This window comes from Harpegnathos saltator, unplaced genomic scaffold (assembly GCF_003227715.2).
Source record: "Harpegnathos saltator strain DR-91 unplaced genomic scaffold, Hsal_v8.6 scaffold328, whole genome shotgun sequence".
Classification (NCBI taxonomy): domain Eukaryota; kingdom Metazoa; phylum Arthropoda; class Insecta; order Hymenoptera; family Formicidae; genus Harpegnathos; species Harpegnathos saltator.
In genome coordinates this window covers 625274-644503 of record NW_020230126.1, presented here as the reverse complement: position 1 = coordinate 644503, position 19230 = coordinate 625274, and the positions used below count along the sequence as shown (strand labels likewise).

General features: G+C 57.4%; 1 protein-coding gene across 10 annotated transcripts in view; it reads left to right on the top strand.

Annotated features, from left to right (window-relative positions):
• The window catches only part of Ten-a (Teneurin-a transmembrane protein), a 664333-nt gene that overhangs the window by 551443 nt on the left and 93660 nt on the right, over positions 1 to 19230 (top strand). Inside the window, exons 1-2 of one of the 10 annotated variants that reach the window (XM_025300078.1) lie at positions 2437 to 3466; positions 4651 to 5252. The exons of 8 other annotated variants lie outside the window; for them this stretch is intronic. In XM_025300078.1, coding sequence (XP_025155863.1) covers positions 5197 to 5252 — 56 coding nt within the window. In that variant the 5' untranslated portion in view covers positions 2437 to 3466; positions 4651 to 5196. Of the gene's footprint in view, positions 1 to 2436; positions 3467 to 3555; positions 5253 to 19230 lie in introns of those variants that run through there. One more of the 10 variants, XM_025300077.1, reaches the window with a different exon arrangement.

Sequence of the window (19230 nt, the reverse complement as noted above, 5' to 3'; positions counted from 1 at the left end):
TAGGAGGAGGGTCGGGAGGAATTCAAAGACGTCGGACGTTTTACGAAGGTGCTGGAAGGACAGCAGGGGAAAGTACAGGATACGAAGGAGAGAGAAGGAGGGAAGGTCCTACTACGCCGCGCGCGCGCCACGACGCGGCAGGGGTTGCGGGAGGCGCGCGCGCAGGGGATGGGGAGAGGTGGCGTTTTCTGTTTAAGCGACATCAAAGAGCCTGTCGCAAATTTTCTCCCGTCCTCCCCCTCCCCCCTCCGCTCCCTCCCACCCTCTTCTTCGCCCTCGCCCACCCTCGTGCCCTTCCGCCGTCATACCCCCCGGAGGTCATACGCGGTCGTGTTCCATCCACCCGCATATACACGTACACACGATGCGTTCCAGGCTGGAGTTCCAGAGTTCCAGGCGGTAGTTTAGAGCACCGAAGAATAGCGAACGCTATGAGTGGCGGTGGAGGCGGTGGCGGTGGCGGTGGCGGCACTGTCGCCTCCCCGCCGCCGCCGCCGCCGCCAGCATCCCCCGTTAAAAGGGTAAACGTTGTAGGCTGCCGCGGTGGATTTTGGCGGATGCGCGGAGGATAAGACAACTTCTCCACACATCCATCTTCCTTCCTTCCTTCCTTCCTTCCTTCCTTTCTGCCTGCCAGGAGTCGACACGACCAGCGGACGCGTTTGTGTGTATGTGTGTGAGGGGGTGAGTGCATACGTACACGCGCGCGCAAGCGCGAGCGAGTATCAACGACCGCGACGTGACGCGCCGAAGAGATAATTAAACTTCCTTCCGATCGCCCTCGCGACCCTTGTGTGCGTGTAAGAGAGAGAGAGAGAGAGAGAGAGAGAGAAGGAGAAAACAAAGTGGTGTCGAGCGCTTAGAGAGGCGCCCCGGCGCGGGCGATCTCCGCGAGTCTCCGCGCGATAAATGATCGATCGGCCGACGTATCTCTCTCACCGTCAGCACGCGCTGTAATAATTTCGAGCGAAGACGGACTGTACACACTCGGGCTCGCTCCGCGGAAAAATCGACGGACGAGAAGAGGCCGCGTTGCGAACGGGAGCGGCTAAGCTGAGAACGCAGATGAAATCAGCAAGATCAGCGAGAGATCAGCGAGGTCGCGGTTGCGCGCGCGATCTTTCACCCCGAATCAAAAATACAAGTGTTCAATGTCCACGAGACCCACCACCGTGTGCTCCTCTCCTTCCCCCCCCCTCTGTCTCTCTCTCTCTCTATATATATATATATATTCCTCGTTCCCTCTCCCTCATCCCTCGCTGTTACGCTTTTTCGCCCCGTCTGTACGTTCACCGGCGGCGCGACGCACGCGCACTGCCATTTCTCTCGTCGACGTTGCGCCGTCCGGCTGCGGCAAGGGTGGCATTACACGTGCGCACGCGTCTGTTACGTGTGTTTGCGGCCGCGTGTACATAGTGTCTCGAAAAGTTGTACTCGCAGCGCGGCAGAACGAGACGCGGCGATACCAAATTAAATCTAGCACGTAGCGCGCGCGTGTCCTTAAAAAGCGCGGCTTTTCCCCTTTGCCGGCACTTCGGCGCTCGTATATGTTTAAAAACGCCAAATGCGAATGACGTTACGTATCCCTCCCCCCTTCCCCTCCGCCGTAGCAGCGTCTGCTCTCTTGTCTGCTGCTCCGGCATTCGTTTGTCCAAAAGCTGCCGAGTGCAAGCCGAACGCACGTCTCGTCGCCGTTAAATCTCAGTTTCAAATGCACACCCCCGTTCTCTACCCCTTCTTGCTCGGGCGCGTTAGAGGCTCTCTTGCGAGAGAGTCGCGTGCTCCCGCGCCGGCAGGATCGATATCTTCCAGTCGAGATTTTTCGTCACTCTCCTTACATACGAGAGTGTTTAACAATATTAAATTGGGGAGAATTTACGCACGACACGGAAAAAAGGGAAGAAACCGTCCTTTGAGCGTTTCACCCTAATCGCAGCCGTAATCCCTAATCCAATCCAGTCGCGTTCTCCACTCGAGATGAAGATAATACCAACAGACGCTACAAGAGCAACAACAACACGGGGATGAAAGAGCTGCGCGTAAGAAGAGAGGCGCGCACGAAAATCTGCAAACACGTCGGGGCGGAGGGTCTGAAGGTGCGCTGCTCTTTTTCCTCCTCTTTGACGCGTCAGCCCGGAAAGGGGTAGATTCGCCAAGGCACCCTGGCGCGTGCGACCCTCGCGCGTGTAAGACACACGGAGGAGAGCGCGCGCGAGGACGGGCAAGCACGACGGCGGCGACGTGCGACGATCCGAGTAGTGACCGCACCCTCCGCGTGGCGGCGTTTCCTCGAGAGGGTCGCGACTCCGAAACGCGGGGGAGCAGAGGATCCGAAGAAAGGGAGGGTCGGTGACATGCGTGGGCGCACGCGCGCCGAATCTGGCCTCGAGGTGGTGGGGACGTTCAGTGTCACTTTGTGCCGGGCGTTGCAGCGCCGTGGCCCCTTCAGTCTTTGATTCGCAGCTGCCGCGGTCGCTCGCCGACTCCGCTGCTGCCGCCGCCGTCGCCGTCGCCGTCGCCGTCGCCGCCGCCGCCGCCATCTCTCCTGAGCGAGTGCTGTGAAACGCTCTCTCGCTCTCTCGCAGTCTCGCGCGCGTCCCAGTGTGTCTCTCCCGGGATCAGTCGAGAGATTAACGAGAGGCCGTCGAGCGCAGGAGGAAGAGAGGAGACCTCGTGACTCCGCCGCGCGGCCGCGCCACTCTCTCTCTTTCTCTCTCTCTCTCTCTCTCTCTCTCTCTCCCCGTGACGGGGAACGGCTATCTCCGGACCGCGCGCGACCCTCCGCGAGTTGCCAGCGTCGCCGCGCACCTGTGAATCGCCGGATCACACCGGGCGCCGTCGTGGCCACGATCAGCGAACCGTTGACTGCCGAAGGCACGCTGCGCTCTTGACGTTTGCCGCGTCCGGCCAGGGTGAGCGGTGTGTCCGTAGAGGTCGGCGAGAGGCCTGAAGCTCCGACGGAGGAGCAGCAGCTGGGGAAGATCGACGGGGTAGTGGAAAGTTGGCGGAAAGAAGCCGCGAGGACACCCCTGCACAGCCTCTCTCGCGGCATTGCCGCTCTCGCGCTCCGCGGCTGCGGGAGCTTCCGGATACGGAGCGACGTCCAGGCCTCCCCCGACGACACTTCGTCATCCCCTCGACGCGCGTCCTCGTAGTTTCCGCGTTGAAGCCCGGGGATTTTCGGGGCTACTCCGTGCACGCTCTCTCCGCAGCAGCGCAGGATTTGCGTGTGCGGGTTCTCGGTCCGCTGACCCAATTAGTTTTCGCACAGTCGAGCAGCGACAGCGCTCGCGACTAAGAGCGAGGAAGAGAGAGAGAGAGAGAGAGAGGGAGGGAGGGAGGGAGGATATCTGCGAGCGAGCGTCAGCCGAACGAACCGAGACGACTCGGAAGGTGCCTTCGACAAAGGGGTGCAGATTGAATTCTCCAACGTGAACTGTGCGAACGTGCTGTCTCCCTGCCGCTGGTGTGCGTCCGTTCGTGTGTGTGTGTGTGTGTGTGTGTTCTGTGTGTGCATGTGTGTATGTGTGTGTGCGCCTCTGTCTTCTTTCTCAGCCTGAAGCTGCTCGTCGGCGGCCACGCGTCGGAATCCGCTGGTCGTCCAGCGGCGAGTCAATTGGTCGCCGTCAGCCATTCGACTCGACGATCCTTCGCTTCTCCGAGCAGCTCCGCGCCGTCTGCTGCTCCCTTGGTGTTGTTGGCCTTTGGCAGAGAAGTGACAGGTGGTGAAAGTACGCGAGCCGGTCGATACAGTGGTGTTTGCCTCTTCGGTTTCTCCGGGGCCGCCTCCGCAGTGCTGGCGAGCGAGCGCGCGATTATTTCCCTCACGGGCTGCCGGCAGCGATCGCGGGAACATCGCGCACCGTTCCCGAAGAGAAAGGACGAAAGGACGACGTCGTGGAGCGGGCCAGCATCACCGCCGCCGCCGCCGCCGCCGTCGTCGTCGTCGCCGTCGTCGCCGTCGGCGTGGAAAAGGAAAACCCGGGTGGTTCCTCGTTCGCGGAGCGGCACGCTGAATCGCCGTGTCGAACATCGCTCGCGGGCGGAAGTTGAACTTTCTCGCTGGCGTTGACAGATCGATAACAAAGTTTGCGTACGCTAGTTTCCCCCCCGTGTCGTGGCTGCCGGCCGCGCGAGCGGTAGCGCGGAGTCTGCAGCGCCCTTCTTGCACTCCACCTTCTCCTCCATCCACTTGGTCTCCTCCTTCTCTCCTCATTCTCTCCTCACCGCTCTCTCGTCGTCCTCGTCGTCGTCCTCGTCGTCGTCCTCGTCGTCGTCGTCGTCGTCGGCAACGGCGGCCTCCTTCTCTCTTCCTCGTCTTCAACGGGCGCGGAATGTGCCTAACGCTAACCGACTCCCGCGCCCGTGCGTCCTGAGCCGTGCGTCCCTGCGGAGCCAAGCCCGCGAAAGCGCTCACCTGTGAACGTTCGGGGTCAATGAACCCGGTGAACGCGACTGTAGCGCGGAGGTTCGATTAAACGTAAAAGCTCGAGGACGCAACACACGCACAAACACGCACATACATCTCTCTCTCTCTCTCTCTTTGTCTCTCTCTCTCTCTCTCTCTCTCTGTCTTTCTCTCTCTCTCTCTCTCTGTGTGTGTGTCAACGGCGCCTTGCGAGCTGAACGACGTGTGACATGCGACCGTAGGAGTAGACGAAGAGCCGCGCGCCAAGAAGGCCCAGCAGCGCCAGCCTCGCCAGCGGGGCCGCTTTGGATGCCGAACGTGCGGCGTCCGGCGGAAATCTGACACCCCGGCGATCCAACCGTCGCGGCAGCCTGTCGTTCTCGTTGCCGACCAAGGAGTACCTCGTCAAGTATCGGCGGAAAGAGGAGAAGCTACGCGAGAGCGCCGTAGAGCGCGAACGGGGTAGCAGGGGCAGCTCCTCCTGCCCCAGGCTCGCCCTTGAGGGTACCAGCAAGTGCGCAACGGTGAAGGGCAACGGCGGATTCGGCGATTACTCGGCGGCGAGTGAGTTTGAGGTCTGGGGCGACGAACACCACGCTGCGGATGGTCTAGACAGGCAGGTGGCGAGGCCGCCTTCGCGGCAGCAACGATGCGAAGGCGGTTCTTCCCTGAGGCCGTTGCTCCACGTAGCCCACTGTGAGCTCCACTCGCCGCGGGAGGCCGAGCTCTTGCGTCTCGATCACCTCGAGGGCCTCGATCACAAGTCCGTCGAGCACGACGCGTACTCGATGATGGATAATTTCCACAGCCCCGTGCCGCCGCCGTTACCACGACGTCACGTCCGGTAAGAGCTGAACGCTTTGCACATACACACACACACACGCACACACACACGCTACGTGTGCACGTACGTGCACGCTGCTATTTCCGCGATTGGCCGACTGCCGATTTGCCGGTCGCTCTGTAAAGTATGTATCCGGGATATGTATCCGCGCTGCGCGACGCTCAACGTTTATTCGTACGTTAAACTCGATTAACGCTACGGCCCAGATTGTGACGCTCTCGTCGCGGCGCGAATGAGAACGGTTGCCGTGTCAACGACCGGATTTTGCGAGAGCGACGCTGCAGGAGTCGTGGAACAGCGCAATGTTTCGAGGATGGTGGCGAAATACCGAGTACCGTACGCGGAGAGAGAGAGAGAGAGAGAGAGAGAGAGAGAGAGAGAGAGAGAGAGAGAGGGAGAGGGAGAGAGAAAATCCCGCGTATTTCGACGGAAGGGGGACAGAATTTCCGGCTCCCACGGAAGCCGAATTGGCTTGGTGGGGTGTCCCGGAGTTCTGCTTCCTTCGGTCAGAAAACGCGCCCGCCTCCTTCATCGTCGCGCCAACCTCTTCGGCCAACCTTCCTCCTGCGGATTCAGAAAGTGCGTAATTGAAAAGCCAAAGGATCTCGTACGATCGGAAGCGCAACAGCACCGACACGTGACACAGCGTGTAAAACAATCAGAACGCGCGAGTACTTGATACTTTACTCAACGAAGCCTGGTGCGATCTAAACGCCGTGCCTAAAGGAGATCTCTCTCTACCCTTCATTTAGTCTTTGTTCTCTCGTTTATACGGTCCGTCTCGTAGCTACGCGACTCGCGTATCTTCAATTACTTTGCACGATCTCGCCAGAGTCCTGCCCGGCGGACTCCATATTCTCAGGATCGCTCGCGTTGTTGATTAGCATCGCAATGACTGAATGACTGCGCAGAAAAAATTGCCCCACGTATATCCCAAGATATCCCCCAAGATCACCGGGATCATGCCCGAAACGGAGAATGTCCTAGGATAACCTCAACACATCTCATGCTATGTGCTCTTAAAGAATTCTTTGCATTGCCGTTTGCATTACAATTTCGTATTACGATTTGGTGTTGCAAAACCTGAAAGCCGAGAAGAAGCCCCAAAGCCGAGTCCCAAAAAATCCTCTTTTACTGACGAGGAGGAGCCATGCACCATCCGACGGTCCTCCTCCTGCAGGGAGGAACACCTCGCGCGATAGCGCGCGCCATTGACTATCGACTTGCGGAACGTCGACACGTCGGGCCGATTCGTCATTAACTCCACATTTCTCGCCGGTAAGGCGAGCCCGCTTATTCGGAGCTCGCTATATTTCGAGCACGCCAGCGACTTTATCGGCCCGTACGGCCTCGACGTGTCGGGTCTCTCACCTACTTGCGCTTGCGAGTCCAAAGCAGAGACGAGACTCGCTTGCACGAGAGAGCTGGCGCGGGGCATCGAACGCAATCCTCAGCGTGTTCCGCGTGTATCGCGCGGGGCCGAAAGCTCGCCGGCTGTTTCGAGTCGCGCTTCGTGCACGCCGGCGATCGATACCGAACGAAACGACCGGAAGGTGCTCCGAATGCTCGGCGACGGTGAACAGGAGAAAAGCTGAGAAAACGCGCGAGCTGCACACTCGCGCGCGTTGTTCCGTCCGTGAAATACTCGCGGGAAAAGCCGACTTCCTCCTCCTCCTCCTCCGGAGGACCCAGTTCCCGATGTCGCACGACGACGTGCTCGTCGTCGTCGTCGTCGTCGTCGTCGTCTGCGAGCGCGTAGCCAAACGATCTGTTTACCGCGCGATAACGAGCCCAACTAAAATATGTCGTCTACTGCGAATCACACCGCGCGCGGGCGCGGGCGTGCTCGCGTAAGCGCCGAGCACTTTCTAGAGCAAGATCTCCCTAATTGTACGGTAACACACGTGAAGTATGCAAAGTGCCGCATAAATTCACGCGACGCTCCGTAATTAAAATTAACTCAAAGCGGACTGAATGCACGCGCGCTGCTGTAACCGCACGGTTACAGCGGCGTCTCGCACGCGTTTCCTCGCTCGCTGTCGTTGTCGTCGTCGTCGTCGTCGTCATCGTTGTTGTTGCTGAAACCCTCTCCTCTCCTCCGAGGTGTTCCCTCCGCCGTGGCCTGACGAGCGCGCAAAATATGCGAAAGGAGGAAGAGGAAGACGTCGGCCTGCCGCGAGCGACACAAAGCAAACAGGCGGAATGTAGCGACGTCTAGGATTACGAAATTCACACACACACACACACACACATTCCGCTGCTCCTCCACTGGGAGCAATCAAAACGGCCCGGAAACCCGCGCGAGCGAACGCGCGCGTTAGCGTTGGCGTTAGCGTTTGCGTTTGCGTCGGAGCGAGCGGCTACGCCACGGTTGATAGAAAACGCGCGTTATAATCCGACGGATTCTCTCGTTGCGAGAACAACGAGAGAGAGAGAGAGAGAGAGAGAGAGAGAGAGAGAGAGAGAGAGAGAGAGAGAGAGAGGGAGAAAGAGAGCCGAGGAACACGCCGGCAGAGAGGTGCAACGCGGCGTGCATCGCGGGTACGGACGATTCGCGGGGAGGGGGTGCGTGTACGATCGATATATGCGGGCGAGGGGGTGAGAAGAGTACGCGAGTAAGGTAGCGCGCGCGCGACGTTACGTTACGCGACGCGTTGCGTCGCGCGCGCGGCCCGCCGCGGGAAAGGCAAACAAAGTGATACCGAGGAGAGGAGAGCGCAAGAGAGGCAGAAAGAGATAGAGAGAGAGATAGAGAGAGAGAGAGAGAGAGAGAGAGAGAGAGAGAGAGAGAGAGAGAGAGAGAGAGAGAGAGAGGGAGGAAGCTGCGGCGAGGGTGGCGAAAGAGCGGAGGATGAGGACAGGAGACTCGCTGGGTGACGCGACGGGAGAGCGCGGGCGGGGGGAGGACGGGGGGCTGGAGAAGAGGGTACGTCGAGTATGTAAAAGGCGAGCAGCCTCGCTGCGCGAGGGCGGCCGCACGGCGCCGACATTTCGCGGTGAAACAGGCGACCCCATAGCCATGCATCACTCTGTCCTACCAACAACTACCCGTTATAGCTGCACCTACGCGACCCCCTCGCAACTTTGCTCCCTCCCCCCTCCGCCCTCCCCCCGCATCCGAGCGCTCTGTGTGTGTCCGCCGTGCTCTCTCGCTCTGTCTTCCTTTCTCATCATCGTGCTTTGTCGCTTCCGTCGTGACCCGTTCTTTCTCGTTTGGTAGCATTCTCTGTTCTTGCGTTTTTCTCCGTTCAGTGGCACCTCTTGGTCTCTTTTCCCGTCGCTCTTTATCTTTTATCTCTTCCGCAAGCGCGGCGGCTGCGGTGACTGTCTCTTCTCTCTCTCCCTTCCTCTCTCTCTCTCTCTCTCTCTCTCTCTCTCTCTCTCTCTCGACGATCCATGCCCCGGTTTTCCCACTGCACGATTCGACTACCATCGTCGCCGTCGTCGTCGTCGTCGTCGTCGTCATCGCCCGGTCCTTCTCGCCTCTTCTCGACGCTCCCCAACGCCGAGATTTCGCTTTATACACACCGCGCGACACGCACGGACGCCGCCGTTATCTCGTTTGTCCTTCATCCCCGTAATCTCAACGCGTGCTCGTTCTCTCTGGTCTGGAGGCCTATCGGCGAGCACTGCAACGCCCGAGATGGCGGCGAAGGGGGTGCGGTGAGGGCGGAGGGAGAGTTTCCGAGAGCGGCTAGGCAGCGTGAAGAATGGAAATCGTATTTCCATAATATCCCAAACTGCTTCCGCATCGGTGAAACCGCGCGCGCGGAGGACTCCTTGGAGGAACGGGCGAGCGAGTTTCGTCGTTCGATATTAGCCGGCTGTGGCGTAACGCCGGAGACGCGGTGATTTTTCGCGGTACCACGGTACGCGGGAGGAGAGCAGGGGGGACGGAGGGCGACGATGCTGCCGAAGGGGCCGGGGGAATGATATACTCCTCGCACATGAAAGAAAAGGGAGGAGGCGGAGGAGGAGGTGGAAGGAGAGAGCAGGGAAAGTGTACGGAGAATTCTCTCAGTGGAGATAAGGGTTTTACATTCTACGTTACGCCACGCTGGATGAGCGATGGTACGACTTCTCTCTTCCCACCGGAATATTCCACTTACCGGGATATTGGTACACCGATGATATTTCTCCGCGCGGCGCAGCGCGCCGCGCAACGAACACGTTCGATATATCGGCGTGACAAATCGCGTGTTCTAGCTGGGCCGCCGCTTAAAGTCGCCTGTCGCGCGAGGACGCGCCGCTTGGTCGATCAGCCTTCTTCTCTCCGCGCTTGTTTATGTATTATTATTATTGTTGTTGAAACGTAAATTACCCGGCGCAGCGTAAGATTCCATCGAGCGCGGAGCGACGCGAGTGTATAATTTAACGTAGATGCGACTTTTCTACGCCCTTTCGTGTGACTCCGGAAATTTCCCAGAGTGGAAGCTCTGAAATTTACTGGAAGCGACGAAAACACCCCCGCTCGAAGGCGCAAGGCTGAATGTTTCGCTCAGGCTTACAGTAGACTCCGGCTCCGTATGAATTTCGATCGATTAGGCCGTGTATCTTCCGATCGGCGCAGGCGAGGCGCACAAGTCGGCTTCGCCGTTCAATTTCGAATGGAAATATTCAGCCGACGATTCACAGCGGGGTGTATTCATGTGAGGGAAAAATCGCTCGAATCCGAGTGACTCGATGATTACTCCACTCTTCTCGGCCGAAATGTCACGAAGGAATTTACGGAGGCGCATACGTGAGGCGTACAATTGCAGATCGTAGATCCAGTTACAATGCTGCGAGGCATGTACGACGCCCGGTGTTGTACATCGAGATTGCACAGAGTTAACACAGAGTTATTCCGTCGATCGACTAATTGCATCTCGCTGCATCTAGCCGATACGCATCTTGCGTCATATCGGCAAACGCGTTGCCTACTTTTATCCCGCCGCGAGTAATTATTTCCCCGCTACAAAGCCGCGAATCAATTAGGTACATCGATACCCCGCCGGCGCGGCGCGGCGGTCTCGGATCTTATTATAAGAATCCGCAAGAGAAAGAACTTTTTTTAGGGCTTCCCGAGAGTGGAGGGAAGCTTTTTAGACCCGTGGTTCGTTATAAAACTCATATTCGGTATTAAAGACAAGCTCACTCCGCGGAATCTTATTTGACCCACAAAAAGAAGCAATTGCTGCCCTTCAATGGAGCTCGCTCGGCTACTCGAGGGGTGCGAGAGCGCGAGCGCTGCCGTCCTCCTCTCGCCGGCATCCCGACGCTGCAAACAAAAAGAGCCATGGCAACTGAAATTCCCAGCGGGCTCGAAGCCGCTAACGATCGGCTCGGCTCGGCTCGGCTGACGCCGCTCGCTAGCGAGGCGAGCGGACGCGCGAACGTAATGCTCCGCGTCGCTATTAATTAGCAAGATCGGCGCACGGCGATACGGTTATTAACGAGGCGTTTCGCGTTTGCGGCGCAAACGCATCGTCGCTCTCATCGACTCTCATCGACCATCGCGCTCACGCGCGAGAAAACAAACCGAGCGCACGCTCTCTCTCTCTCTCTCTCTCTCTCTCTCTCTCTCTCTCTCGTACATCTCAGATACGTTATCGCGCGCGCACGCACGTGTTACGCGGCCGAAAACTTGGGAAGAAACATCAGACTCGCCCCCTCCAGCCCCTCACACTCTCTGACTGTCCTCGGCCGACGATACATCGTCGACGTGTAAACAGGAGGCGGTACCGCTCGCGCATTTATTTACTCGCCCCGACGACGAGTAGCACAAGAAGAGCCCCTCGAAAGCTGGAGCTCTCCGAGGACGACGGGAGCGAGAGAGAGAGAGAGGGAGAGGGAGAGAGAGAAAGGTAGTGATTCCGGGAAAACGACGCAAGCACGAACCACCGCCTCCGGGATAGGCTCCGTTTCCGGCTGCCGGTGCGTTGGGGTAGATTGGAATTAACCACGCGACGACTCGGCAGCTCGGGAAGCTTTATTATGTCGCTCTCCCGGCGATACGGCGAACGGAATCGATCTCGGCAGGCGGGAGAGGACGAGACGCGCGTTGATTGGGAAGGACGTAAGAGCGCGACGGTCAACGTTGCCGCGGGACGATCCGCGACAAAATTGCCGCGACGCGCGCTCACGTGTTCGAGCTTTCGCGTCGCATTATGTGCGATTTACTACTCTTCGCTTCTTCGTGAAACTTTCGGCCCGGCCGGACGCGCGCGGGATATTCCATCGGCGGGGGGAAAGCCGGTGATTAAAAGATGCCGCGAGCGGAGCGACGCTTTGCCGAAACAGCCCCTTCGCGACATTTCCGGCGCGCGCGGCTCCGTCGCGATCGAACGTACGTGTTTACAGTGCTCGTGCGCCGCCATCGAGTCGCATTTGCCGCAAATCGACGTCGGGAGTAGCAGCGCGGAATATCCGAGCGGGGGTGAACATACACACCACCGCTCGCGGCGCGCGCGCGTCACTTAGGCGGCCCAGACGCAGTCTCGGCAATTGATAGGTAGTCACGCTAGGCTGACCTCAAGGGACATCAGTTCGTGTAGCGCGCATCGTACGCGCCCCCACCCCCTCCCCCCGCCGCTGTTACTGCCGCCGCCGTCGCCACCCCCTGCGGCCGCCTCGGCTTTCGTAAAATCTACTCCCAGATCGGACTCTCGTAGCTTCCGCCTCGTATCTTTCGCCTACAACCGCCGTTCGATCGCCCCTCTCTCTTCGTCTATCCCTTCCTGCTACCCTTTCCTTCCGTCGCTTCGCCCTCTCTCGCCCTCATCGCCGAACTCACCCCTGTCTCCATCGCCTTCTCTTCTCTCTCTCTCTCTCTCTCTCTCTCTCTCTCTCTCTCTTCCCCTCTCCCTTCGCCACGTCGCCGTCTCTGTCCGCCGCCTCCTGCCCGCCCCTCAACTTCCTTCGCCAGGCTCCTCCGCCTCCTTCATCCCTTCGTCCTTTGTGTAAGCTCACCTTCGGCTTCATCGTCTCAACATGTCGGTGCTTTCGCTCGCTACCGCGCTCGGATATCTCTCGCCGCGCTTTTACCATCGCTCTTAAACCACTCGCTACCCTGTCCTTACCCGACGCATGCGTGCTCCCCTCGGCACCCCCGCGGTCTCCTACCTACCTCCTTGTCTTCCGCTTCTTTTTTTCTCGCTCTTCCTCGGCGATCTGGACGCGCACGCTAACGCTTCCGAGGCTCTCTCCGCTGCTCGCTCCCGCCCTCCCGCTCCGCCGTGTATTTCCCATCCTCCAGCCACCCCCGCGGCGAGTAGGTGGTGCGCCTTGCTCGTTCTACGTTTATATAAAAAGTTATTTCCACACACGGAGCGAGAGAGAGAGAGAGAGAGAGAGAGAGAGAGAGAGAGAGAAAATATTGATCTCGCGTATAATCGCGAATGTAACCCGCGACATCCAGATCTCCGTTGATATCGTCATTATTCAGCCGAGCGTCGCTCGGTTGCAACATTCCGGGGGAAATACGTGACCTCCTTGCGAAACGCGCCTTTGTTCCGCGGCATGCAAGCAGTAATGCGTTTAAGCGCGGCGCGCACCTTTCGCTGGAAATAATATTACCTTTCATTTTCCATATGCATACATATATATATATATATATATATATATACATATATTTAATTTTACGACCGATCGCGGAAATTTTCTGCCGCGCGTCGTCTCTCGTTATAGATTTCTTATTGTTGAGATTATCGCTCGTAAGGGACGCTTGTGCGCGAGGCGCGCGGCAATATTAGATTTAAGCCGCGACAGACTGGTTATGGGATGGAGGAGAAGGAGGAGGAGGAGAGCGGGGCTGAGGAGAGGAGGGAGAGAATGATCGCTAACTCACGAGTGGGTAGGAACGATATTCTATTTACATCCTCCTTTCTGCGAGAAATTCACAATTTAGAGCCGCGCCTTCTTTCCCGCGGAGTTGCCTTCTTCCGCCTGAGTTTAAGTCGTGTGTACACCTTTTCGACCTCGCGCTCTTTCACCGTCTCCCCATTATTCTCGTCCACCGCTTCACACATATTCGCCTTGTATACACACACATACACACACTCGCACCGCGGGCGATAACACGCGCGCGCGCACGTTATACACCTGTCGGCGACGAAACTGGCCGCCGCTTGCGAACCTGCGAAGAGTCCTCTTTTCGCGCGAGTCTCTCTCTCTCTCTCTCTCTCTCTCTCTCTCTCTCTCTCTCTGTCATAGAATTTTTCCCGACAAACGTCGCTCCCGTCCGAAGGCTCTAATACCCCCGTAACGGTACAAAGGCAAACGACTCTTTGGAGCAAATTAATTACTCCGGCGTATCACAAATACAGCGAGATGCTACATTATTCTATCAGCTTTCTTATCGGTCTTGCGTCAGCTTCGACGTCCACGGAGAATTAATTAATTAATTTTCCTCGCTCGCGCACTGCATCGATACAAAGCTGCGAAGTCCCCCCGAGCGCGCGCGCGCGTGTTCCGCGAACGCGCCGGCAGATAATCTCCATTGTGTGTGCTATATTTTCGAAAGTGCAGCATTGCGTTAATGCCGATAATGGGTTACGAACTTTATCAGCGGTTTGGCAACAGGCTCGCTCCCGCTGACACACAAAAGACCATTTAGTCCGCTGACTGACCGGCCCATACGTGCGCGACGCGCCGTGTGTGCCCGCATGACTACCCGAAACGAATTTTAATAAATCTCGTCGGACGTTAAATTACTCGTCGCCTTCACACATACGCACACGCACGCGTGCACGCATCTCGTCTCATCGATATGCAGTCAGTCGATATGCGGTCGGTCGATCGATTTCTTCTTGCGTGCGCTTACGCGACGGACGCGCAATCCTCCGCGACTCGGATTAATTTTCTCCTAATTACGCAATTACTCGCAGAAGAGCGAGCGCGAGATTTCTCCCGGGGGGACGAACGGGAGACAAACGAGAATCCCCTCCCTCTGTCGCCCCCTTTTTCCCCTTTTCCTCTTTTCTTCTTCCCCCTTTTTTATTATTTTTTTTTTCTCTTTTTAACGACGCAGCAGGGAGAGTTTTCGCCGCGCCGCGGCGGAGGTCGCGCGGGCTTGAAATCATCGGAATTATGTTAGTCTTGCAGTCAGCCCTTGTCGTTGCCACCTGCGGGAGGCCGCGGCGGTGCGAGGCAACAGCGGGGAGACGGAAACAGTATCTCGGAAACGTACCTACGCGAGAACACGGACGGAGAAATACAGGCGGACCGCCCGCCGACCCGTGGAACCCGATTCGGCGACTGTGCTGTGTTCTGTCGCTGAGAGGCATTTAACACGGGCCCGTCTGCAACGGACTTCGTAATTCAGAACCAATCTCCTTTATTATCGGCAATGTCTGCGTCGCGCTGCAGGCGCGCTGCCCGCGAACTCAGCCCGCTTAAGCGGCCGTACGCGGGTACAAACTCGGGTAATCCCGATGCGCGCCGCTTGGAATGTGACGAAGGATGACCACCGAGAAAAAGCGCCGCAAGAAGCTCGAATGGCGCTGTTTCGAGATGATTCTCGCAAATTTACGCGTATATCTGATTCTGATTCTGCCGTTGCGTATCGCTTGACTTTAGGATGATCATTCAAATATGAGTGATCCGCCGTGGCGGATCAGCAGCTGCAAAGCTTAGCGATGTAGACCATTTCTGAGCTACTTGTATCATTGTTTTATTATTATTGTTCTCTTTCCACAAAGCAGTCTGTTTAGAACAAAATCAATTAAATTCGGCCGTGTTAATTTACGTCTCGCAATCAACGTTTTTATGTCGCGTTGCTTTTCTTCTTTTGGAAAAGCTGACTGCCCCGAGGTTCACGTTTCTTGGATGTTCGGGAGTCCGATTAAAAGGACGAAAATGGCGTAACTTGCTCGCCCGAGAGCTCTCTCCGCGAGATATATATATATATATATATTTTTTTTTCTTTTGATGAAATAGTTGAATGTGAACAGGATCGTGGAGCAAAGGGATTGATTCGTCCGCGGACACTCGTTCGAACGAGAGTTTGCTCGACGCGGGGCCGAACGTTTTCTATCCTCGACCTCTTACATCGACATATTTTTCCGCGAGATTACGTTTCTCGGGCGATTGTCCTTTCTTCGCCGCGAACTCTCGTCTCTGCGAGCAAGCGCGTCCGATATGACATTTGACCTTTGATTACCGCAACCGTGCCGTCCTATTCTCCTCGCTCGCGCTCTCTTCCGTCCGTTCCGTACCTCCGGATCTCCTTGAGAAGCCTTTTGTACGCTCATTGAATCAACAGCTGGCCCGACAATCGCCCGACGGTCTTCACCCGCCGATGAAAAACCGCGCAGACCGCGCGCGCGCGCGCGTTATCGTCGCGGGGAAACCCTCGGCGGAAAGCGTTGCCTCCTCTGAAATATTTAGCGGAGGACGCTGCCTCAATTTGCCTCGCGTCACGCAACTCCTCTCCGCACGCCGTGAACTTTTTTTCATACTTGGCGTATAAAACGGAAACCGCGCGGGGCTCTACCAGAGGCGACTGTTATAGGTCGCGAACGTGACGAGAAACTTTCGCCGAAGCTCGCTGATCGCGCCGCGGCCAGCCGATGAACTTCTTCGCGTAATGATAGAGTATACGCCTGTATATATATCGAGCTCTCGCGACGACACAAAGAGACAAACCCCGCACGACCGGCCGCCGGCCATCTCCCTCGTCGCGCCAAGGGCCGTCATCCTGTCCGCGTATAATCCATCGTGTCATCCATCGCGTGGGATCGAAAACGTCGAACGTTGACCGGCCGAGTGCAAGGGCCTGCATAGCTAACCGTAGTTGATAAGGCAACCGCATATATCTAACGCGCCGCTAAACGAGGGGGGCTCCGAAACGATGGCGTCGCACTTGGGAGGTCTCAGGAGCGAGAAATCGCACGCGGAGTACTCGCTGGAGAATCACTCCCCGCCAAATGCCGAGTTCATTTGCTCACTCGCGGTGAGTAATTTGTTTGGCTGGAAATAAAAATATCAGCTCTCTCTCTCTCTCTCTCTCTCTCTGTCTCTCTCTCTCTCTCTCTCTCTCTCTCTCTCTCTCTGTGTCTCTCTCTCTCTCTGTCTGTCGCGCGCTTTCGCGACGCGATCGAGACGCGATTAAGACGCGGAGCGACGGGCGGGGGAAAAATTGCGGATTCATCTCGACGGAGCCCCACATCAAAGCCACTTCCGGCCGGTTAATTAGCGGAGCCTCGGCACGGCCCAAAATACGCCGGCGTTTCTCGTCCCAGCTCCGGAGATTTGGTCATCTCGCAGGCGCACGCAGCGAGAGCGTGCGAAAGTGCGCGCGACGCGGCCGCTGGCAATCCCACGATGACTGTCAGCGACTGCTTATAAATACGCGGTATTTATACGCGGCCGAGACACGCGCGTACGCCAGTGGAAGTGGCCGCGAGAGCCGGGAGATTAGGAAGAGAGAGGACGAGCGGGAGAGCGAGGAGAGACGGGCGCGAAGAGCGTGGGTGTGCGCGGACGGGATCGGAGACGGTCATAAGTAATTCATCGCCTCGTAACGCGCGGCCGCTTCCACCGCGCCGATGTAAATACAGCTCGGCTCCGACATTCGCTCGCGCGCGCCTCTTTCGTTAGCTTCCACTCCGCGTTAGTCAGTCCGTCCCGAAGGCGATTGAAAAAGCCCTTTCGTCCTTTCGCACGCGCGCGGATCAAGCTGACGCGCAACAGTCGCGGTTTTCTCGAGGCGACACGAAATTTCCGGCTGTTCTTACGAGGCGAATTTTTTCGTCCCGAGCAGCAGTCAAACGCGTCTCGCTCAAAGCCAGTGGAATTTCGGGTTTCTGTACGAACCGAGTGTGTACGATCTTTTTTTGCTAGGTCGCGGGAAAAAGGAAAACTCCTGCTGCTGATGTGTAACAAATTTGCTTTCAAGGAGTTCCAGTTCCGAGGCGTAAACGCGGGTTACTTCCGGCCGAAACGCGCGCGCTTCAGCCGCTCGTCCGCCAGATGAGCTTCCTCCGCGCGTAATCATTGACGAGACAATGAAACATACGAGACACTCGAGCGATAAAGAACGCGTCTCCGTGTCGCAGATCGAGAGAGGACGCGACGGATCGTTGAGAGAGGGAGAGGGAGAGAGAGAGAGAGAGAGAGAGACGAAGCTGCGTCTCCTTCGCAAGTCGTCGCCGCGCGTTCCTCTCATAGCGTTCCCCTTATAGCGGCTGCTCGTCTCTCTTCGCTTTTTCCTCGACCTTTCTCTCTCGTTCCTTGGGATCTCTATCTTTATCCTCGGCCTCTCTCGCCCGGCGTTCGTATGTACTTTGGCAGTGTGTGTCCTAATGTAAATAAATGCCCTGCGAGTCGACGACGGTGCGACCTCACGATGGCCGTTAACCGTTAATGACGAGCGGCTCGCGAGCGCGCGCGCGCGCGCGCGGGGGGAGGGAATGCGCTTAGGGCGCGCGTAAAGAAGTAACGGTGAGTTCGGTTAGAGCGAACCGCGCGACAGGAGATGAAAAAGAAACGAAGAGTCGGGTAAAATGTGACTGAGGGCGAGTGAAAGGGAGAAAGGGCGGGAGACGCTGGGCGCCCCGGGATTGGCGGCGAAGGGACGCGGCGAGGGTGGGCTAGGGGAGCGCGAGAGAGGACGAGCGGCGAAGGGGGAGGGAGAGAGGGAGAAAGCGAGCGAGAGCGGGCCAGAACACAGAGGAGCAGCACATCGACACACGCAGACGCAGTTATCTGTTCCAATTAACCTCTTACATTTCGTTCCCTTCCACTAAATCCCTCCTTCCGCGCCCATCCCCGTCCCGGATCCTTCGCCTGTCCACAGTCTGGAACGCTGAAATTGAATCGAAGCTCACCACGCTCTGCGGAATGGAAGACGCGACGAAGTGCCGTTTCCATGGCACTTGAAAAAATACGCGCCGCTTGCTGGTCATTATGCCGATAAAGCGGCTCGAGGAAGGACGCGCCGCCGTTTCCGGCGCTACGGAAATCACAATTTTCTCATTAGCGATCTCGCTTTGGCGGCCATTGTTATTGATATCCGACGGCCTATCGGACAGCCGGCGAACTCGATCGCGCGCGTACTGCGGCGGCACTCGATTTCACCCCTCTCTCTCTCTCTCTCTCTCTCTCTCTCTCCCTCCCTCTCTCTCTCTCTCTTTTTTCTCGCGAGTATGAATGCCATTAAAAAGTACCGATGACGATGCAACACTCGATAGCCGGCCGCGCTGGTTGAGCCGCCGCCGCCGCCGCCGCCGCCGCCACCACCGCCGCGTTTCCTACAGTCACGGCACGCAGTCGTTATACAAAGTCACTTATAATCGAAAGGGCCTTATACTCGTGGATGTTAATGTTTGCCGGCGCATATCGGCCGATCTAAGTAGCCATTTTTTCCAAACGCATCCAGGAGGCACTTTGCATTTAATAAACGGACATTTCTATCGCGCTGCGTTACTCAACACTTTATTGAGTCGCCGGTTGCGACCGCGGCTACTCTCTCACGGTCGCAAGCGTCCCTTTGACCGGCAGGGTTGTCTGTAATTTTTTCCGCGACTTTCAGGACGCAGGACCAGGCTCGCTCGAGTTCTCCCGTTGGAAAACGAATCTCGTTCGGACGGAAACGAAACGGACGAAGCTGCATTTCGAAACTCGCAGGAAAAAAACTTTCCGCGAGCTTCCCGTCCACGAGCGTCGCGGTTGAATGTACGAGATCCGTATCCGTTCGTCCAGGTCCCCCCCCACCGTGTGCATCCCTCGCGAGAGAGGGAAAGAGAATTAGCCGGCGATTAGGAATTACGCGCTGAAAGATGTAATGCGCATCGTGTGTTTCGACCGCCACGTGTGCGCCACGTCTCTCTATGGGCGCAAAGTAATAACCGAAGCGCGGCACCGCCACGTCGGCTCGGATCAATATCGGTCGCGGGGGTTGAAGGTACAAAGGGGGGAGAGAGAGAGGAAAGAATGATGGACGAACGTGGAGGAAGAAATCGCGCGACGCAAGCCGGCGTAAACGAGACGACACCGG